Here is a 24,497-nt window from a genome sequence, read left to right as displayed (position 1 = left end):
CAGCAAAGTCTAGTACAAACCTTCTCAAGTAATTCACCTTTTCGAAGAAAGAATGAATACTTGTCTTGTTTGATGGTAAAGTTAAGCTTTGAATTGCTTGCACCCTTTTTAGATCAATTTTAATACCTTTTTTGGACACAATTTGTCCCAATAACTTGCCTTCCATTAGACCAAAAATTAATTTCTTGGTATTTAATGATACACCATGCTGTTTGTATCTCTCCAAGACTTGTTGGAGATGAAAGAAATGATCTTGATGTGCTTTGGAGAAAATAGTCAAATCATCCAAGTATGCAACAATGCTTTCATTGATGAGACCATCAAAAGCAAGGTCCATTGCTTGCTGAAAAGTTGCTCTGGCATTGATGAGACTGAAAGGCATCTGCTGATATGCACATGTTCCCCATGGGGTAGTGAATGTTGTCTTATATTGATCATCCTCACGAACTTCAATTTGATTGTATCTCGAGAAACCATCTTGCATAGATAACATCTATGAACTAGTAACAACTTGTAACACTGACAACTTGTAACACTTGGTCCATGACCGATAGTGGATAATATTATTTTAGAGAGTTGATTAAGATTGCGAAAATCCACACATGCGAATTTCACCATTCTTCTTTCTGACAGGAACTATGTTAGCTACCCATGATGAATGATGAATAAGAAAGATAATACTTGCTTCTAGCATATTTTGAATTTCGGCTAGAATGGTACTTGAAATCTTGGGATTGTATTGCCTCTGCTTCTGACAGAAAGGAAGTATGCTAAATTTAAGGGGAATGTCATGCTGAACTTAGGATGAAAAGACTTCAGATCTTCGTAAGAGTAAGCCAAAACATCCTTGTATTCACGAAGCAAAGTGATGAAATTTTTCTTTTCTTCGTCTGTACACTAGTTACCAATGTTAACCAGCTTTGGATCATCCTTAGTTCCAATGTTGTATTTCTTATATTGTTGGGAAGAACTTGTCCTCATCTTTTGTTGCTCCTTGACATACCTATCATGCTTGTCAAACAACTTCTCCAAAAAAAATCAAACCCTTGGGGATCTTGTTTCCTTTCAATTGAGTAACCTTCTGACCAGTGTTGGGATCTTTATTAGAAACAACTTCATTGGGAGCATTTTCGCTTCCTTCAAAGTACATATCATCAAAACCTTCCTTAGATTCAAGGAAATTGATAATTTGAGTATCATCATTGCATACTTGCTAGTGCTCACAATTATCACGGATACTTGGTCGATAAACCAACTGTATCTCATATATGCCATCTTCAAAATCTTGGTGAGGAATGAGCAAAGTAGCCGTAACAACAAGTGAATCAGCCCTATCATTAAGCTCTTGAGGAATTAGTGAGATATTGAAAGCATCAAATGTCTTGATGAAATCCTAGATTAAATCACGGTAATGTCTAAGCCAGTCATTTCCAGCTTGATATTGGACTTTGACTTGACATACTACTAATTCAACATCTCCTTTGACATGTAGATTCTAGATTCCTTTGATCTGCGCCATATTCAAACCCAAAATCCTCATATTCAGCCATGTTGTTGGTATTAGGGAATTGTAACTTGTAAGAATAAGGGAAAAACTCCCTTTTGGTGAAACTGACACAACTCTCGCACCATATCCCATAGAAGCACAACTTTCATTGAACTCCATGATCCAAACATCATTAGAACTGCTCGAACTTGCTTCACAATCTATGAGAATAATCTTTCCTTCAAGAGAATCAGTAGAATCTCCTTCAGGAACATTTTCTTCTTCTTTAAGAAGATCCATAGGATCATCTTTAGGAACAATTTTTCCTTCAATCGAGAGTGGCGATTGATTTGGAATTATAGCCTCTTCTAGATCTTCAACAACATTAGCAAATCTTTCAGTGTCTGAAAGCAATGAGGAACTTTCAGAGCCTGTCCAATCCTTTGCAAAATTTGATACTTTATTAGCATGTAGGTATTAATTACCCATTCCAGCTGATTCAAAAAGAATCTAAGCATGTGGATCATTGGATTTGACCACTACATACTTTGCTTTTCTCTCTCGGGATGCAACTTTTGCATAACACCTTTAATAGATATTGTAGCTTTATTCATGTCCATTTTGCGTTCTCCACCTACATCTTTATAGAAATTATGACCAAGTAACATGTTGTAAGAAGCAAACACATCTGCAACCAAGACGGTCATCTTGATCCTTTTGTTCGGGAAGGACGCAAAGACAAATTGAGTGTCTTTGATTTGTTCTTTCTGGGGTATTGCTTATTCTCCATGGAATAGCAATCGCCAAAGGACTTGGTTAAGGTTAACCCTAAAGCATCTGCAACCTTAGCTAACATAACATTGTCAGAAACACTAAAAACTGTGAAGCAGTTGCTTAGCTTAAAACCATTAATCAGCAGGGAAGGTAGAAAGGTTCAATCTTTCTTGGAACTAAGGATGGAAGAGTAACTAGGTTATTGGGCATACTTTTAGATTTAGAGGTAGCCAAATGAGGTTGAGTAGGCTGGGATACGTTGACAAATTTGGTGAGCCTATCCAACTATTTTGGATATGCTTGTAGGTATTCTACCTTAGACATCTGGATTTTTTTCTTCTTAGCATCATCTATAATATCAAAAGATTGAAAAGAATCGGCTAGAGAAGAATTTAAACTTTCAACCTGGGGCTTAGCATTGTCATTAGGCATACTGGGCTTTGAAATACTAGATGTAGTAGGATGATCATCACTTGGTTTTTAGTTGAGTCATTAGAAAAACTTGGCAGAGTTGTTCCCCTCTTTGCAATGGTGGTAGGCATTTGAGTAGCATCCAACTTCTTTTCAGCCTCTTTTTGCTATTGAGCCAACTTTGTTTGTGAACGCGTCATGACTGCATAAGCTTGTGCAAAATCAGTCTCATGATCCTCATCATTGTATTGGATGTACTCGATGGTAGAGTCACCAACTACTTGATGATCTTCGTGATATTGAGTAGTAATATTCTCATAAGGATATTCTTCTTGATTATCACCAGTAGGATCAACTTCATAGTAAGCAGTGGCTGAGTTACTTGGTGGTACTTCAAGTGCAAGCCTCTTTGGTGGAGGAGGAAGCTTGTTCTGATTCTTAGCTGCATAATTATTTGCAGCATTAGGATATGACTGCCTTGGTATATCCTTGTATGGAGCAACAAATGACACTTGAGATATTTGCTTTTTGAGAGAAAGTTCATTTGCCAATTTCTGAACCAATGTATTAGTTGAACCTGATGAAGAAGATTCCGAATAGGAATTTTTCTTGAATTGGTTATAATCCCTGTGGATTTTCCCGCAAGTATTAGGCCATCTTCAATCTTTGTTGCTAGAGTTTGTGCAAGAGTCAAAGTTGCAGGGGCAGCCCTTCTTAGCAAGAAACTAACTTCTAGAAGCTGAGTGTTAATGAAAAAACACTTCAAATTCGTAACAATAGGTTGAGAAGTAGTGGGAATCCGGCTGGCCAGTTTATTGAATTTGGCTCTAAATTCCCACATTCCATCATGTTCTTCATTTGTGTGAGTTGTGCTACGAGAACATGCTTGTCTTTTGTCGGCTTGAATCTATCAAGGAACTTGACTTGCAAAGAGGTCAATTTTGTGATGGAATTGGGTTCCAAGTCATAGAACCAATCAGTTGCTATGCCTTGTAAGTTCTCAATAAAGAGCCTTACAGATATGTCTTCATGTTCCACACCAAGAAGTCCTACAACAATGTAGAATTCCTTAATGTGTTTTTCTGGGTGTTGTTTTCCGTCCCCATAGAATTTGGGAAAATTCTTACGTGTACCTTGGGTGATCCAGGTGGATCTAGAAAGGCCTAAACATTTATAGCCTCATAATCTCTCAAATTCAGTAGCATGCAAAGATGAATGGAACCTGATGCAACTTGAATGGGTGAAAATGAGCTCGGATGCAGAAGTTATGCTCAATCGAACTTTGGTCAAACCAGGTAAAGAGGCCATATAAAAGATGAAAAAAATAATAATCTCAAAAGTGGTCAACAACGAATTTTAAATTGAAGATCTCGGCGAGAGCTTTCCAATGGTGTTCGTTTCGTCGAAAACAAAGATTGAATGTGGAAGTTAGGCTTATTTGAAGTTGAAGGTAAAAGTTAAGTAATGATGACATCAGCATGACATTATCATTTCAATCAGCTTGATATGACATGTGGTAGTCAAATTGGTGATAAGATTGTCAAAGTTTGAAAAAAAGACATGGTTGGGTTGATAAGATTCGAACCCATGATACACATCCTCCAAAACATCACCCGTTGCCATTGCAAAATAGCCTACACTTGAATTTGTATGTGGCATTTATTATATTTAATGTTTAAATGCTGCTTAAAGTTAATAAGGAGAACAGTGGAATTAGAACAGCCACCCTAAAATTTTGCTCATGCATAAATCCGCCCACAAATTTCAGGATTTATTGGGAAACAAAGTGGATATGTATCCCTATGGTTAAGAAGATTTAAAATATTGGTATTTGGGCTTGAAATTATATTAGCAGCAAATATAAAGAGAATATAGTTTGAAGATTTTAAATATTAATGGTTTAATATAAGCCAGGTATTTTATAGGGGACGTTTACATTTAAGAGATTTGGGATTATTTTGTTATTTTAAGATGGGGAGATGGTTATAATTTTGTTATTTGGTTTTAAATCAAATAAGGAAATAAATTAGTATAAAAGGGGTGTTATTGTCCTTTGAAGACAATTAGTCCTTAGGGAAAAAAATAGTCTTGAAGAATTTTGGAGAGAGAAAATTGTTGTAAAGGAAGGAATAATTTTTCTTTGTGAGAGAATTTGTAAGCATGAAGGTATTGTGTATTGCCTTCAAGTGCATAGGAGAGACTGTGAATGCTCGAAGCTTGGAATTTGTAACAAAGCAATTTCGCTTGGCAAATTTAATAAAGCAGTCCTCAAATTTAGAATCGGGCCCGGAGATGTAGTCCTAACAGGGTGAACTCCGTTATCAAAGTGTTTGAGTCTCTTTACTATCTTTTTCTTATTCTCTCATTTTTTTAAATTTATTTATTATTTTATGTGATTAAACACGTTAAATTAAGTGTTTAAGCATAAATAATCTTGTAATTTCAATGGTTAAGAATACAAAACCATGCAATTATTGCTTGGATTAGGGATTAAACCTGTATTTGGATTAAAGTCATAAAATTTGTAAATCCTAGTTTACAGATCATTGAGGTAGTGCATGTGCTATGCCCTTAATATTGGTGTATATAGGGTTATGAATAGTCAACTTGTGGCTATCTTAATCCTTAAGTAAGTCATGTTATCATTATTATATTATTATTTAGGTAGGTAGGTCGGCCTAGGTGTTATGTAGGGTTGTGTCTATTCAGCCTAAGCATAATTAGGTATATATAGGAGGTTGTGAGTCTTATTTCAACATCATATTGTGAAGTCTGTTCTCATTGGAGAAATTTGGAGGTTGGAGAACTTTGGAGGTTGCCCCCACAAAGTGGCCTATTACTCTCAGTTATTATCAAGTATTTATATAATATTTCATATTATTTCTTCTATTGTGCAAGTTATTTCATTACAAGTTGTATTAGAGCATAATCTTGGCACCATAGAGGCAAGCTTTTTTCTCAACATTGGGGCGATTTTGGGAAGAGCAGAACTTTCAGATTTTAGCGAATTTTTTAAAGATTTTTAAAGGGTTTTTGAAGACCATATTAAAGAAGCTATAGTCCAAAATTTAGAGGAATTGGAGCAAATTTGAGAAAATTATTGCAGAATTACTATTTCTACACAATTTATTGAGATCTTCATATCTCTCACATCATGTTGAATTTGAGTATAACTTGTATTGGGTTTTTGAATACATAGTAGAGGAGCCTACATTTCAAAGCTTGGAGAAATTGAAAAAAAAAGCAAGATATTGCAAAATTAGGAAAATTCTCTCTCAAGGCAGCAAAGTTGCTAATTTTTTGGGATTTTTTCTGAGTAAGGGTATCTTGGCCCTAGGAAGTTACAGTAAAAAGTAAATAAATAAATCAGAGAATTTACATTTCATTTGTGTGATTTATTTCAAAAATATTGGTTTCCATCATGATGGGGCCTTCAACAAGAGGCAAAAAGAATGCTACCACACCGGGGAAATCCTCTGATCAAAATTGGGAAGCAATAGGGGATAGTAATCCCAATGAGGAACTTAGTAAGTTCAAGGAAGAGGTTAAGAGGGATATGTGTGACTTACTTACGAAGAGATATATATATGAAGCATGTTAAGCACCTTTATGAATGAAACAAGGAAGGAGCTCTCAAGCAATCAAGATGAAACCTTCAAGTCGACTAATAATGATACAAATTTTAAAAATCCTACGAGATCTAGAATTTTTTTTCCAAAGGTGGATATGTTCAAGTTTGATGGCAAGGATCCTCTAACATGGATATATGGACAAAAGGTCACAATGACTTCCTTATATCTAGAACCAGATCAATTCATTTGGTATCGTTGGCTTTGTGCTCATAGGAGGAAATAGGGTCTCACTGTATCATAGTCAATTTTTACAGAAGAACTCCAAGCACAATATAGCAATAGTGTGACAGAAAACTTCTTTAGCCAACTTGCTAACCTTCAACAAACAAGATCGCTTAAGGATTATATTCCAAAATTCCAAAATCTATCCGTAAGAGTGGATACAATTATAGAGGAGAACTTGAATGATTTATTCTTGGGTGGTCTCAAGGATTACATTCAACATGAGATACACATGTTTTGTCCCAGCTTAGTAAATGAGTCTTTTATATTGGCACGCAGGGTAGAGGAGAATTTCTTGATTCTTAGAAAGCAAAGGGCTAATGTGACAAGAGAAAAAGGATATTCAACACCTTCTCTTCCTCAACCTACTAGGTTGACTTAACAAAAAATTGAGGAGAAAAGAGAACAAGGGTTGTGTTTCAATTGTGATAGAAAATATAGTCGAGGACATAAGTGTAATGAAAAGAAATTGTTCTATATTGAAGGTCTAGGTGAGGAAGAAGAGGATGAGCCCATATTAGAGGAGGATAGGGAGTCAGGCGAGGAATCACATGATTCTCAACCAATCATTTCTTGTCATGCACTTTCAGGTTTCAGTGCACCACAAAGTCTCAAGGTAGTGGGTTTCTTAAAGAAGCAGAAAGTAACAGTGTTGATTGACTCAGGTAGTACTCATAATTTCATCAACAAAAAGTTGGCAACTCTTCTAAATTGTTTTATATATCCAGCTCCAAAGTTTGAGGTTTTGATTGCAAATGGTGGCATAGTTAGTTGTTCAGGGAAGTGTAATAGCATCAAATTATCCATGGGAGATTATCAACTTGATACCCCAATGTATGCGATATCCATGGGTGTACCGGATATTGTATTGGGAGTACAATGGTTTACTACATTAGGAACGATTGAGATGAACTTCCAATAACTATTCATGCGATTTCAATCAAAAGGAAAGGTAGTAGAGTTAAGGGGATTGAAGGCAAAATCCCCACAGATAGTAAGCTCTCATCAAATGCAAAAGATTCTTAAGAAAGGTGTGGATGGATTTGTGGCCCAGCTATGTTCATTAGAAGTCTCTCAATCTAATGCTCTTGCTCATCCAGATTTATAAGCAATAATTGATCGTCACTCAGTGATTTTTGGAGATATGCCTAAAGGACTTCCTCCTAAGAGGGATCATGACCATGCCATACAACTAGTTCCAGGGAGCCAACCACCAAACATTAGGCCTTGTAGATACCCACAAATACAAAAAAGTGAGAAAAATTGTTGAGGAAATGCTAGAGGCAGGAATTATTAGACATAACCAAAGTGCTTACTCACATGTTGTGATGGTCCGTAAGAAGGATGAAACTTGGTGCATATTTCCAGATTATAGAGTACTCAACAAGTACACCATTAAAGATAAGTTTCCTATTCCAGTCATCGATGATCTTCTAGATGAATTAAATGGAGCTATGTATTTTACCAAGTTAGATCTTAGATCGGGTTATCACCAAATTCAGATTAAGGGGGAAGATATTTGTAAGACGACATTTCAAACTCATGAGGGTCATTATGAATTTTTGGTTATGCCATTCGGTCTTACCAATGCACCATCTACATTCCAAAGTTTGATGAAATCCATTTTTAAGAAGTTCTTGAGAAAGTTTGTGTTAGTGTTTTTTGATGATATATTAATTTATAGCAAGACTTGGGAAGAGCATTTGCAGCATGTAGATCAAGCATTACAATTACTCGAAGATCATCAACTCTATGCTAAGCCATCCAAGTGTGCTTTTGGTCTTGAGGAGGTGGAGTATTTGGGACACATAGTTTCACATGAAGGAGTAAAGGTGGACCCTAACGAAATTAAGGCTATCATGGAATGGCCTATTCTAAAAACTATTAAGAAGCTGAGGGGTTTCTTTTGATTGACAGGATACTATAGAAGATTTGTGAAGAATTATGGTCGTATAGCAACACCCCTTACCACTCTATTGAAGAAGGATTCTTTTCATTGGAATGAATTTGCTAATGTATCATTTGAGGAATTGAAGAAGGCTATGTGTACAACTCCAATGCTTGCCACTCTAGACTTCACCAAGGCATTCATTGTGGAATGTGATGCTTTTGGAAAAGGGATAGGAGTAGTTCTCATGCAAGAAGGTTGACCAATTGCTTTTGAGAGTCGTCAATTAAAAGGTAAAAATCAACTCAAACATATTTACGAGAAGGAAATGCTAGCAATCCTTCATGCAATTAAAAAATGGAGGCCTTATTTAATGGGTCGACACTTCAAGGTTAAGACAGATCATGATAGCCTAAAATATTTTTTGGAACAAAGACTATCGTCAAAAGAGCAAAAAAAATGGGTCACTAAGATGTTGGGATATGACTTTAAAATTGTATACAAGAAAGGGAAGGAAAATATTGTGGTCGATGCACTTTCTAAGAAGGATGAAAAAGATGAAGCCTTATTGTGTGCCCTTTCAATATTACAAGAAAATTGGGTGGTAGAAGCCAAAGAAGAGTGGTAAAATGATGTTGCAACAAGTAATCTCATCCAACAAATAAAATTTGACTCTAGTAGTTCAGATAAGCTTTTTTTAAAGGGGGATATTCTTTGGTATAAAGAGCGCTTGTATCTTTGCAAGAATTCCACTCTTAAACACAAGATTCTTAAAGAACTACATGAGTCCCCAATTGGTGTTTACTCAGGATTTTTAAAGACATCATCGGGTCAAGCAAGAATTTTTTTTGGTAAGAGCTAAAAGGTGATGTTCAAAAATTTGTGGCTATTGTTTGATTTGTCAAAGAAATAAGGGGGAAACAATTAAGACACCAGGTCTCTTGCAGCCTTTATCTATTCTTAGCCAACGTTGGGAAGAGGTATCCATGGACTTCATCACAGGGCTTCCGAAATCTAAAGATCATAATGTCATCATGGTAGTAGTTGATTGCCTCACTAAATATGCATATTTCATTGCATTATCACATCCTTTTACAGCAAGTATAGTGGCAAAAGTTTACTTGGAGAATATCCAAAATCTACATGGTACACCTAAGGTTATTGTTAGTGATCATGATCCTATCTTTACTTACTTTTGGAAAGATTTATTCTTATGTTTGGGTACTCAATTGGCTTATAGTTCTTCATACCATCCTCAATCAGATGGGATTGGAAGGATATCTACTTCATTTCACTTCAGAAAAAACAATCTCAATGGGTAGATTGGCTACCTCTTGTAAAATGGTGGTACAATACTTCTTTTCATAGCTCATCAAAAATGTCTCCATTTTTGGCACTTTATGGATATCATCCTCCTTCCATCACATCATCATTAAAGGTGTCACCAAGAGTTCAGGTAGTAGAGGACCACTTGCTTCATCAACAACAAGTGCTTTCAAGACTCAAGGAGAATTTAGCTATGGCACAAAATCAAATGAAACAACAAATAAACCAACATTGTAGTGAAAGAAATTTTGAAGTTGGGGACTGGGTCTTCTTGATATTGCAGCCTTATAGACAAATCTCAATGAAGCAACAAAAAAAGAATAATAAGTTGTCTCCAAGATATTATGGACCATACCAAATCATGCAAAAGATTGGTAGTGTTGCCTACAAGCTTGAGTTGCCACCAACAATAAAGATACATCCAATTTTTCATGTTTCTTATTTGAAGAAGGTAATTGGGCAGAATATTCCTACTCAAACAGTACTACCAGAACTTGATGAAGAAGTAAGAATAATTTTGGAACCAGAGTGCATTCTTCAAACATGCACAAAGAACCTAAGGAATAGAACCCTAACTCAGTATCTCATCCAATGGAAGAACTTACAAGTTGAAGAGGCCCCATGGGAGGATGAGGAGTTCATTCAAAAGAATCCACACTTGGTTAGCATTGAGGACAGTGCTTTTGTCAAGAGAGGGGGCATATAGGGTTATGAATAGGGTTATGAATAGTCAACTTGTGGCTATCTTAATCCTTAAGTAAGTCATGTTATCATTATTATATTATTTTTTAGGTATGTAGTTCGGCCTAGGTGTTATGTAGGGTTGTGTCTATTCAACTTAAGCATAATTAGGTATATATAGGAGGTTGTGAGTCTTATTTCAACATCATATTGTGAAGTGTGTTCTCATTGGAGATATTTGGAGGTTGCCCCCTCGAAGTGGCCTATAACTCTCAGTTATTATCAAGTATTTATATAATATTTCATATTATTTCTTCTATTGTGCAAGTTATTTCATTATAGCATGCAACAATTTTGCAATATTTAGTTGGCCAAAAGATGCTCCCCATGAAGCAATAGTCATATTAGGAATATGAATATGAGAGATATGAGTAGCAGAAATTAGTTGTGCAATAAGAACAAAGGGTTTTAAGGAAAAACTGGGAATCTTCACTGGGTCCATCTGTCTTCTTTTTGGAAGGTGGGTAGCTCGTAGTTTGGGAAAGAGAAGGGATCTTAGTGAGTAAATCAAAAAGATCATGTAGAGCCCAAAATGATCCAACAAAACTTGATCAACTTTCAGCCTTCTTTCTCCTTGAATACACGTACTCAAAGCTTGCTAGTGTAATAACCTGTTAATTACCAAAAGCCAATTAGAACAAGGACTTGGAACTTTAATCGAAAGCAAGAGGCTTCTGAGTGCTTTTGTGTCCCTAGTAGAGTCACCAAAAATTGTTTGATGATCTTCATGATATTGAGTAGTAATATCCTTGAGATATTTGCTCAGATTCTTGAGACTGCACAGGCACTTGAGAAGATTCTTGAATTGATTTTTAGGAGGATTTTGAAGAAAAGTCTGATGACGAAGATAAAGAGGAAGAAAGAGAGATTATGATCATTTCTCCTTTGCGGCTGAAAAACACTCCATGTCCATCTATTCAAGAAACACCCTTTTTTGATGATAAAGACAATTATGTAGATTCATTCTGCACGGTTGTTGTCATTATCTAACAATTTCTTGAAAGAAAAAAAAAGTGTTAGGTTATGAATTTTTTAAGAAAATATGAAATTATTGAGAAAACTATGAAAAAAGTTGTGAGAATTGCTAAAAATGGTGTTAGCTCTTATTCATTTCGCACTAAAATGAGTAAGAGTACATTGGAAATGCTATTATAAAGTTTGTATAAACTTAGATGCAACTAAGACAATACAAAATGATTTAAAAAAAACAACTTTGAAAGCTTACTTGTGAATTCAAATTTGCTTGAAAAATCTCTTCAAATCTGCTTCAAATCTGCTTCAAATCCACAACAAATCACTTTACAATGCTGCGAATCATGATCTTTCTCCTCCAAATCCTCTCTCTCCTCTCCAAACTTGTTTTTGCAATCAAAAAATTATGTTTTGATCTGTTTTGGGCTGCTAGTCCCTATATGAAGATTGTGACTGATAAGGTTTTTCCTTATTGTGTTAAATTACCAAGTAATTGGCAATATTTTCACAAAATCTGTGATATACAAGTTGTTGTCGCAGATAAGTTCTTGCGATAACTATATTTATCGTTAAGAAGTCAGCGATATTTTAATTTACACTATGATTAATATTCTATAATGCATAATGCCGTATTAGAAAGCATGTCCCCATATCTTTGAATATTGGTATGCACTTTGATATTGCCTAAACTTCTAATTTTGTCAAATTTCTTCTATTAGGTTTCAGCCCAAGGTGCGAATATTGTCCAAATGTGATGCAACCAATTGCATTTGCTTTTTGTTTGGTATTGCTGAGTTGGTGCTTAGTTGTGAGGATTGGTATCTCCTATTGGTTGATGCCTAAAAATCTTTTAAAGGGGATTAGCATCTCATTTGGGTTGGTGCCTACAACAATTGTAAGGAATGTCAATATAGAAGCAATATTTTCCTGTGGTCTTCTCCCGCAAGGGTTTTCACGTAAATCATGTGTTCTTTTGTGTTGTTATTGTAGGAGTTGATGAAATCCAACTCCGCAGTCGCCAAGATCACCTGCAGTGCAAATAGCTTGCCGAAGAGAAACCTAAGGAGCAAGAGCTTGAAGGAAACAAAGCAAGAGAAAATATTTTACAATAGGAAAAATGAAATTGCTATGTGAATGGATGAATTTACAATGAGAGAGAGACTGCTTATAAAGGCCTCAAAGAAGCTTGTAGAACAAGTTGGAAGGAGGTAGAAGATAAGGTTGACAACTAAGCACTCTTCCACAAAAAGGTGGAAGATGCTAGAAGGGAACAAACTCCCGTGTTGTCAACAACTCATCACTACAACTAATAACTACTAAATATTAAATAAATGCATTAACCTAAGTAAGCTTAAGTAAATAGAATAAACAATTAATGATTAATTATTTACTCTAACACCCTCCCTTAAGTGCAACTTAGGGGAATGCCTTAAGCTCCCAAAACTAAGATGAAAATGCAAAATGGGTCCCGGCAACGAGGCCATGTTAGGTACCCATGTACAATGCAAAGAGATGCAACCTCTGAAAATGGGGAAAGAAAGAAAACCACGTGGGAAAAACCCTCCCCCAAAAAGAGGTAAAAAGTGAAGGAAGGAAGGCCTCAACAAGACCCCCCAAGGACAACTTCTGCCAAAAATATTTCAAGAGACTCTCTCAAAACCATAAGTACAATCAGCCCCCCCATGAGAGATACTAAAGCCTCCCTAGAATAAAGGAGCCCCTGAAGGAGGGATCGAACCAATGCAACTCCAATGCGAAAGGAACAAGGGCACATAACAAGAGAACCCCTGAATGAGGGGGAAAATTGGAAAGCCTAGCTGATGTCGAGAGGAGAATGTATGAGGAACCGGAAAGAGAATCCCAAGGCAGGTGTGATGACACTGTCATGAATGTCCACTGTAGTATTTGCAATAGGTGCACCTGGAGGCTCGATGAATGGAGCTGGAGGATCAAGCAGAGCAGAAGAAGAAGAATCATGTGGAAGAGAAGTAGTGTGCTCCAACAATGGAGATGGTGGACCAAAGTGCGAGAAGGTGTAGAGATGAGTGGAAGGATCAATGGTCCCTGTAGCAATAAGACCTCCTGTTACACGATCTCGAATGAAGACTGAATCAGCAGTGAACTCAACTGTCTTCCCTGATCCACTACGTGTAATCTGAGAAATTGAGAGAAGGTTTGCAAACAGAGATGGAACATACAACACATCATTGAAGGTGCCATCCTGAATGCGAACTAAACCTTTCCCACAGACTGGTAGTGTAGTGTTATTCCCCATGAGAATATGAGGAATAGGAGAAGCCTCAAGAGTAGAGAAGACACCTTGAGAAGATGTCATATGGTGAGAAGCACCTGAATCTAGTATCCAAGGAACCTGTGAAGGAGATGTAATGGTAGCCTATAATGCATGACCCTTTCCAAGATCTGATGTAGATGGTGAAGATGTGGAAGAAGACTGAAAGGTAGAACCCTGTGGGGTAGAAGAGGATGGAGAAGAAATAGTGCTCTTCTGAAGAAGAGCTTGCAAATTTGCAATTTGTTTCTCATAGCCATCAAATCTCTTCTGAAAACAATGTGCCTCATCATGAGATCCTTTCTAACAATAGGAATAGGTAGGAGTCTGAGTCTTCTTTTTCTCCTTCTTAGAAGAAGATGATGAACTAGTAGAAGGGGAATCTGATATCTGCTTTGACTTCTGCTCTTGTGTATCCTTGACAAGCAATGCCTGTGATTGTGAACCTGAAAGTGAATCCATCTGATTGATTTTGGACTGTTCATGAGTTAACCGATCACAAAATATCTCAAATGAAGGCATCCTGTGTCTATCACCCAAGGCATCCATAGTGGAGTAGAAAGTAGAAGAGAAGATCTGATATTGTCCCCTTAATTTTGAGAGTATCAAAAAGATACACTCATCATTTGTCTTGGTTTTCCCACATCCCTGCAAAAGTGTACACAAAGATTTGAATTTCATCAAAAAGTCCTCAATGGTGGGAAAGCTATCAGGTGTCAAATAAGTCAACTCTGCATCTATCTGAAGTGCCCGGAACTCATTCACTGTGCCAAACAAAGTCTGAAATTTGAGCCAATAAGCTTGAAGAGTGGTCAAACCATCCAAGTGAAATAGCAGATTGTCTGAAATGTTCAATGCAATCAATCCCATGGCCTCATCCATTTTGTTCTTGTGCTGAAGAACCTCAAAAGGGCATGTAAGAATAGGTTGATTCTCATCCAGACATGATCATAAGCCCCTTGACATGAGCAGCCTAGTCATTTGTGCCTTCCAGGTGTGATAGTTATGTGGTGTGAGACAGGTTACAGATGGATCCGCCATTGAGAGAAAGAAGAAGACAAAACTAGAAGGGTCTTATTCTGAAGTAAATTACAGAAAAGAAAATGCTCCCTCCCCACAATGAATAAATTGGGCACTCTTTACTTAATTCGATTACAATAGCCAATTTAGGGCCTATTTTTGAAAGTAATATTTCTGTCCACAAAACCTATAATCTAATTGCAGATCTGGAAAGTAAACAAAAAAAATGCACTTTCAAAAAAAATGGAACCTGATTATGTGTCTAGATGAGCCCATACAAAGCATTTAAAGTGGCAAAAATTGAAATTTGCAAGTTGCAAAAAAATTCAGGAACAAAGATGTCAAACCACCTGCACCAATGTGTAGATCATGAAATTCTACCCCAAAACAAAAAAATTGCTCGAAAAAACGAGTCCGTATGAGGGAGATATCGTTGTTTGAAAATCACCTCTGTAGTTATTTTTTTTTGAATCACCGCTGTCGCACCTCCAAAAAATAAAGGGAAACGCCCAAAAAATATCAGATCTGTTATGCCAAATCCTCTTTCTCCTTTTTCTCCAAATACTGAAAAAAATGCTCATCCTCCTGATTGAAGAAAAAATCACAAACAAACTAGGGTTTGTGTCTCCGAATCGTGGCTTCAAAAAAATCCTTCAAACAAGAAGCAGCAGGGAGGCTCTGATACCATGTAGGAGTTGATGAAATCCAACTCCGCAGTTGCCAAGATCACCTGCAGTGCAAATAGCTTGCCGAAGAGAAACCTAAGGAGCAAGAGCTTGAAGGAAACAAAGCAAGAGAAAATATTTCACAATAGGAAAAATGAAATTGCTATGTGAATGAATGAATTTATAATGAGAGAGAGACCGCTTATAAAGGCCTCAAGGAAGCTTGTAGAACAAGTTGGAAGGAGGTAGAAGATAAGGTTGACAACTAAGCACTCTTCCACAAAAAGGTGGAACATGCTAAAAGGGAACAAACTCCCGTGTTGTCAGCAACTCATCACTACAACTAATAACTACTAAATATTAAATAAATGCATTAACCTAAGTAAGCTTAAGTAAATAGAATAAATAATAAATAATTAATTATTTACTCTAACAGTTACTTGTTAGATCTTGCATGTGTGGTTGATTAAGCCTTTTGAAGTATTGCTATTGCATCTATTCAATTTTTGGAAAGTAGAATTTTCTTGATATACTTATTCACTCTCACCTCCGTACCCCACTCTCAATATTATCCCATGCTCCTAAAAAATGATCTCTTTAGAAACTTGTTTATGCATTTCATCTTTCACAGCCACCATTTTTGTTAGTGTGAGATAGAATACAAGTGGATAAAAACATTGTCATCTAATTGTTCACAAAAGGGCTGACTTAAGATGGTGCAATCAATTGCTTGTTTTCTTTTATCGACAAAATGTAATTCACATGATGTGTATGAAGGTGGATATCTTTTATTTTAATTTTTTTTTTCTGTATTTGGAAATTTCTAAAAGACAAATCAATTTATTCTACAGATTTCATGGAAACATTATGTCCCCTTGATCAGTGATGCCATTGTTAATTACTGTTAGCTTTTTAAATTTCTTCAGAGTTTGGAGTTGATTTCAATTCTGCATATGCAGGGAATTGCTAAATCTGAATCTTACTGGAAGTTTAGCTCCAGAAATCGGACAATTGCAACAGCTTACAATTTTGTAAGTTCAAGTTTCAATGAGTACATAGTTTGATTGTCAAGCTTCTTTTATAGGGTTTATGATCTTTTCATGAAGAGATAGAAATTAGTTTTTCATAGTTCTATCAAAAAATGTTTCTGTAGTTCATATAAATTTAGTCCCTTTTCCTTGATTAGTTCTACATAATATGAAATAGCATATGTAATCTGTATTGTTACATTCTTGTATTTAGTATGATTTATAAGATAGAACATGTAGAAAAAAATAATGATTCTTACATATCTTTGTGTTTTCCTCTTTTTGAAAGGAACTTCATGTGGAACAAGATTACTGGCACCATCCCAAATGCGATAGGAAATATAAAAACTCTCAAACTCTTGTGAGTTGTCTTATTATCTGAAGATTTTATTTCAGATGGCTTTATAGTGATTTGTGATTAGATATACTTTGGGTAAATTTTGTTGTTGTTGTGTGATCTCTAATTATGTGTAGATATAGTTATTTTCCCCTCTCTTGATTCAAATGTTATTGATAAATTGTAATAACTCTTATTGCCCCGTTATTTTTAGTTTTGGATATTTCACATTTTGTCAAAAACTTTGCACGCATGTCCGATTTCTGATTTCTAGTTTTGTTTTCAATGCCCACTAATAAAGAATATGTAGAAATGCTAATACTAAATGCATAAAACATAAACACCAATTTTCTCAATGAACCTTCACTTTATTAGCATTAGATGAGACCTAATATATGCTTGATTCCAAAGAACCAAAACTTAGACTCAGGTCAGAATCGGCAAGGCTGACTTGACTCATGAATTGACCATGAATCAGCAAAGTAAAAAAACTCTGGACATTTAGAGATTTTAATGATTTAAAACTTATTTCATGCACCCTTTATTGAATATAACTTAAACACACTATAGCATCATCAAATAGAAGGTAAAGCCTAACATACATAAACAATAAATCCATCACATATGTAATTTTTTTGGTGATTTTTAACCAAATCGTTGAGTTAGGCGATTTCAAGTGATTTCTAAGAAAAAATTGCCGAGACGAGTTACCAAGTCAGAAAAAATCACTTGCATTGCTTGTATCGCCAAATCAACAGAATTGCCCGAATCACAATAGTTTTGGGATCTCTGATTGGTACTATTAATAGAAGTCTATCATCTCAGTTTGGAAGTTTATTACTAATCAAAATTGTTAAATTGTAGCTTCTGTCAGATTGAACTATCCTAGAGTTAATCCTTCTATGGTTATTGGCAATCATTAATTATACATACTCTAATATATATATATATATATATATATTGTATGCTATATATTATATGTAATATAGTTATATATAATATAGATATGTTATAATTAATAACGTTTTAATTAATGATTAATTAATATATATAACCATAGAGACATGTCTCTTCACAAGACATACCTCTTGAAGATATATTTATATGTCTTGGAAATCTGCAATTGAAACACATAGAATTACAACAGTGTTATTACATTTGCAGAGATCCTAAATCTAACATGGTATCAGAGCAGGGACTGCAAATGTTAGCAACTGTTTGAGGGAAGTGGTGGAGTGAAGGAATTACAGAAAGTCAGAAGTCAGTATTTAATACTTTATTTTTAAGGCTTCATAACTTCACCATAGTGTTGGAGCTGCATATATTTTTGCCATGATAGGATATTTCATCGTGTGTCAAAAAATATATTGTAAATGACATTTAGTCAAACTCTGCCTATTTTCAATGGGCTTGATAACCTTATTATATTGCAGTTGATAGAATTGAGCCACATAAAATTAAAGATTTATTCATCTATCCATGGTTTATGTGGAAGTACTTTCGGAATATATTAAGCATAAAATTTCTTTGCATATAATATCATTTTTGGGAGCAATATTAAGTTGATCATCAGAACATTCATCTCCAGTAGCAATTAAATTTCTGTTAACAGCTTCAAACATCGCTTGAAGATTAACCAATGTCTTTAAGATTTAGTTTTGTCTAAATCTGCCTTCTAGCAGTGTTTTTTTGTGCTTGGAAGTTGGATTTAAGACATGTACTCCTGCTGACCATTTTGGAACATAACTATGGAGAAGTGGCGGAAATATTCAAATGGGTACCAAGGCATGAATGTTACCATTAAACTTAAACTGCTTAAGACAGAATAGATAAGAAGCAATAAAGTACTAACATTTGCCACTTCCAAGCTCATGAGAATTTGGTTGACTCAAATCAGCAGTCAGTATTTAATACTTTATTTTTAAGGCTTCATAAGGAAGTGGTGGAGTGAAGGAATTACAGAAAGTCAGAAGTCAGTATTTAATACTTTATTTTTAAGGCTTCATAACTTCACCATAGTGTTGGAGCTGCATATATTTTTGCCATGATAGGATATTTCATCGTGTGTCAAAAAATATATTGTAACTGTTTGAGGGAAGTGGTGGAGTGAAGGAATTACAGAAAGTCAGAAGTCAGTATTTAATACTTTATTTTTAAGGCTTCATAACTTCACCATAGTGTTGGAGCTGCATATATTTTTGCCATGAAAGGATATTTCATCGTGTGTCAAAAAATATATTGTAAATGACATTTAGTCAAACTCTGCCTATTTTCAATGGGCTTGATAACCTTATTATATTGCAGTTGATAGAATTGAGCCACATAAAATTAAAGATTTATTCATCTATCCATGGTTTATGTGGAAGTACTTTCGGAATATATTAAGCATAAAATTTCTTTGCATATAATATCATTTTTGGGAGCAATATTAAGTTGATCATCAGGACATTCATCTCCAGTAGCAATTAAATTTCTGTTAACAGCTTCAAACATCGCTTGAAGATTGACCAATGTCTTTAAGATTTAGTTTTGTCTAAATCTGCCTTCTAGCAGTGTTTTTTTGTGCTTGGAAGTTGGATTTAAGACATGTACTCCTGCTGACCATTTTGGAACATAACTATGGAGAAGTGGCGGAAATATTCAAATGGGTACCAAGGCATGAATGTTACCATTAAACTTAAACTGCTTAAGACAAAATAGATAAGAAGCAATAAAGTACTAACATTTGCCACTTCCAAGCTCATGAGAATTTGGTTGACTCAAATCAGCAAATGAGAATAATAGAGGAAAAGAGACAGTGTTATCACCAATCACTGTCAAGGCAGAGATATGGGGGCATTGGAGTTGACTAATAATAAGAGGACACTTACTCAGAAAACCAGTACTGGTGACTAATAATAGTTGTAAAACATCCACGATATTTATGTAGGAAGATTATTAATTAGCGTTCAGAAGAAAACAAAAGAATCAATGTATAGTACTAGAATCAATGACATAACCTGTGTACAGTCAATGTGCAGTGATCAAACCTCAGTGACTATTGGAGCCATGATATGAAAGACATGTTTATTATGCCATCAGATTTTAGAAATTCATGATTGGTGACCATTCTTGGGAGAGTTTCAAACGGCAACCGGGAAAACCATAAATATCGAGAGCTTTTAGAATAAGACACAAAATCAGACAGCAATGGGAAGATGCAATAATGAAGAAATATATTAACATGGAAAGATAAAGAGAAGTGAGAAGCGATGACTATGGAGAGATTGAACTAGCAAAGGCTCGTATGGTATCACTTGTCACATCTTAACTGTGCAATCAAATACATCGATCTTGACAAAACTATAATATATAGTTAAGGCTGTTGATAATATTTTAATAGTCTAAAAATAGTTGATAGGAGGGACGAGAAGGGTCCCATATATGTGAGGATACAATGAGATTGTGGGGTCGTGGTGAGGAGTCAGATGACTCATAAGAAGAGTGTGCCCTCGTTGATATTAAAGCATCACATCCCACATATCTAAGGTATGACTATGCATCCCATTTTTGTTTAAAAGGTAAGCATATTATTATTATTAGTGATGTTCCCTCAAATTATATCAATATGTTAAACACATGATGAATAAGTATTACTCTAAATTGATATGGTAGACAACTATTGAATGAAGAAAATATATCTATAAGAGGATGGTATTACAATCATGTTAAATGAAATGATTAGATATGGAGTTGTAATTAAATTGGGTGGTGATAAGATAAGCATGCCTCTATTGCCTTAAATTAAGAATTGAGCCGAATAGATGAAGTCATCTAAAGAGCATTATCCTTGCTTACATGAGATAAGTATTTTCTAGTCCAATTTTCTAATATTGTATTTCTAATATAGTAAATCCTTCTTATTTTCCTATACTATGAGTTAGTTGCCTTGATCTTCCTTCAAGAATTTCATTGCAGGAAGAGGAAGATTGAGAGTCATATGGAGCCTGACATTTCATTAGAGGCAACCTTGAAAGAGAGGACCATACAGAGGATATAGTTTCATCAACTGCCAGTGATATTGATCATATTGATTCAAAGGGGGGAATAATAGTCACTGTTCTATTCTCACCTGAACCGTATTCCATTCTCAAATAATCTAAGAAGAAGTACAAGAACAATAGATTCACACTATGGTGCATAGGTATTGTTGTGCGACTAAGAATGTATCAGTTTTTGGCACTGCTCTATGTAACATTGGGAGTCAAAATTCAAACCTATCATTTTGATTGATGAATATAGAGAAAGATATAAATATTAGGAAGTTGGTACTAACAACAGTTATAATGTGAAATAAATTGGAAATCAAGAAAGGAAAAGTTATTAATACTAATTGAAATGTTGCTATAAACATTGTCAAAACTGAAGTATCCATGACAATGGGTGACATCACAAATTAATAAAATTGATAATCAAAGCACTTTGAGGAGCTTCATTAATGTGGAGTTTGAACTAGAACAAATTTGTCACAACAAATGTATTTAAAAGTATTGACATGGAAATGATTCTAGTGCCTTTCCAAAGTTTTGAGGAGAGAGATGTAAAATTGTCTATCAAAATGACACATATTGACCCTACTACTATGGAAAGCTAGGGCAATTTTATGTGGACGACATAAATTTTAAGGAGTAAACTCTCTCTTTGGTGTTGCTAAAATTGTGTGTCAAATTCAGAAGTATATATAAGAGTGGGAATTTTACATTGTGGGGGTGAATGATTACCTCGACCAATGTTTCATTCCCATTGAAGGCATTTTCTGGTGAATGGTTACCTTAACCAATGTTTCATTCCTCATTGGTGGCATTTTCTTTTTTAATGTATATGGACCTTAAATTGGAGCAACTTGTATCAAGAACGAGATAAGTATTTGTTGTCCTTGAGCATTAAATTTAATCACTTATTGTAATCTCTCTCTTATTTGAAATTATACACATACTATAAGAGTTAATCGCTTTGATTTTTTCCTTTGTGTGTAAAGTTGATCTTGAAGGAAAAGATAGGTAGCTTATGACAGTAGCTCAAAAGAAGTTGTGATCAAGCTAGATAAAGTGAGGCTCTTGAAGCAAATGTCGTTGATAATTGAGATTATGACTACCTTTCTACATTAAGAGGGAGCATGACACTTCTTCGAAGGCAACACATGAGCTTAGAAGATCAATACTCAGAGGGAGTCTAGAAATACATGTGTATGACTTCATGATTTTGATGAGCCTACTTCTATGTACATCATGAGGAAGTATTGACTTATCACCTGAAGGTTGAAAAGATTAAGATATTCAAAGGAAGTTTAAAAGTTTTATGAGTAACAAAATGATTTTAATGGGCCACACCTTGTGAACATCACAAGAAAATGAAAAGATCCTTAAATAACTTGCATGATCATACACTAGGTACCGAGTAGGTAAAATTGTTCGACGATATAAAAGTTGGAATTTCACATTGTGGGGGCTAGATTTAATAAACAATGTTCAAATTCCCACTTGAAACCATCTTTAGAGAGGAGATTTAATCATTTGACAATTATGGATTGTCGTAAAAAGATAAGTATTTCGTACTCTTGAGTATTACAGTTATCTACTTACTATAATCTCTCTCTTTCTAGGTTATAACTTATACGTACTATAAGAGTTAAATTGCATTGATCTTTTCCTTTATATCTACAGATGTTCTTGCAGAAAAGGAAAGTTGGTACGTTTGCTACCAGGATTATTGTGCAGGCTCTGGAAGAGAACATCTTTTATGATTAAGATTATGAAGAGGAAATCTAACATTGCTTCAGATTAAGAGGGAGCAAATAAGAACATGATTCTGTCAAATTTGTTATTCAGAGGGAGTAGATCATATCACTTCAGAGGTAAACTTGACATGATTAATGATTATTGTTTCTTATGCACCTATTGACTAACATCATATGGTTGATGATTATATGCTACAGTGATAAATCTACTCTTGTAGAAAATGCTCCATGACTTAATGTCATGTGACCTTGTGATACTGGTGCATTTATCACAAGGATGAGTTATATTAGTATAGATGAGCAAAGTGCTGATATTTTTACAAGCCTCTTGCAAAGTTGAAATTGTGTACTTTAGAGGTAAAATTGATATGACCTTGTTGTAAATGCATTTATTAAACTATATATTCATGAATATAAAATTACTTTTTACTTGCAAGCTTGTATTGTGAAAAGTGACGACTTTTCTTGTGAAAGGTGACGACCTTTCGTGTGTTCTGATCTTATTATAAAGTGACGACTTTATTTTAGTTGATCTATCTTCAAACAATGGTTGAATTTGGTGTTATCTTTGTTCTTTGGGCCGTATTTTGTTGGACACATTGATAACCTTCATGAGTCTTTTGGGTGATAGCTGGACACCATGAAAACCCATTGTTTTGAAAGTTTGGGTTATCTTTGTTCTTTGGGCCGGATTTTGCCGGTCACATTGATAACCTTCATGGGTCTTTTGGGCGATAGCTAGACACCATGAAAACCCATTGTTTTGAAATTTTGGGTTATCTTTGTTCTTTGGGCTTGATTTTGCTGGACACATTGATAACCTTCATGGGTCTTTTGGGCGATAGCCAGACACCATGAAAATCCATCATGTTTTTTTTCTTCTTTCTCTCTCTTAGTTTAAAACATAATGATGATTACACCTTATTGTCTAAGTTAAACTTACTTCAATTTCCCTTTGCTCAAGAGGGAGTATTGAGGATTTTTAGCCTCATAGTGTATTGAAGTAAATTCCATATGTTAATTTACATATGTGTGTTGATGAATTCATATTGACATGCCATTTTAGGGATATCATAGTGAGATGATATCTCCTTATACTCAAGAACATAGTATGTTATATATCAATCTTCTCAAATAAAGGGGGAGTGTTAAGATAGCTTCGATTGTATTTAAGTCATAGCTATGGTAGAAAACAATTGATATACATATCATTGTTAGAATCAGATACTATAAAAAAATCACACCTATGATATAGACTTCCTGTTGAGACTTATATTATCAAAGGATAATGTATCTAGTGTGATAAATATATATTGAGGTCTTTAATATGACATTCTAAGATTATCGTGATAATGTATTCTATGACAATCCTCCTGAGCTAAGAGGGAGTGTTAAATTGTAGCTTCCGTTAGATTGAACTATCCTAGAGTTAATCCTTCTATGGTTATTGGCAATCATTAATTATACATACTCTTATATATATATATATATATATATATATAATATAGATATGTTATAATTAATAACGTTTTAATTAATGATTAATTAATATATATATAACCATAGAGACATGTCTCTTCACAAGACATGCCTCTTGAAGATATATTTATATATCTTGGAAATTTGCAATTGAAACACATAGAATTACAACAATGTTATTACATTTGCAGAGATCCTAAATCTAACAAAAATGGACTCACATATCCAAAATCATGGAGAGAAGCCCAATATTTAGAAGGTATGATTGTCTTAAATGGTGACCAAAATGACTAATAATAGCAGAAATGTCCTCTCTAGATCTAATATAAAGTGTTGATCTTCAAAACCTACCTGAACATTGTCCAACTCTCCCAAGATATGCAAACCCTATCTAGGAGACCACGTAGGCAAAGCAATAGTATATTGGAAAAGGGAAACTGATTGGGGTGG

The 24,497-nt window shown here is 34.9% G+C and overlaps 1 protein-coding gene across 9 annotated transcripts in view; it reads left to right on the top strand.

Moving 5' to 3' along the window:
- Positions 1 to 24,497, top strand: part of LOC149556577 (putative LRR receptor-like serine/threonine-protein kinase At1g06840) — a 345,044-nt gene that overhangs the window by 25,714 nt on the left and 294,833 nt on the right. For all 9 annotated transcript variants that reach the window (XM_089830949.1, XM_089830951.1, XM_089830947.1 and 6 more), the window contains 2 exons: positions 16,387 to 16,458; positions 16,745 to 16,816. In XM_089830949.1, coding sequence (XP_089687075.1) covers positions 16,387 to 16,458; positions 16,745 to 16,816 — 144 coding nt within the window. The remainder of the gene's footprint in view (positions 1 to 16,386; positions 16,459 to 16,744; positions 16,817 to 24,497) is intronic.

Source organism: Cupressus sempervirens, chromosome 5 (genome assembly GCF_028749045.1).
Source record: "Cupressus sempervirens isolate cs-2001-9-10 chromosome 5, ASM2874904v1, whole genome shotgun sequence".
NCBI lineage: Eukaryota > Viridiplantae > Streptophyta > Pinopsida > Cupressales > Cupressaceae > Cupressus > Cupressus sempervirens.
The sequence above is the reverse complement of the archived record's forward strand: the minus strand, read 5'-3'. Positions and strand labels throughout refer to the sequence as shown.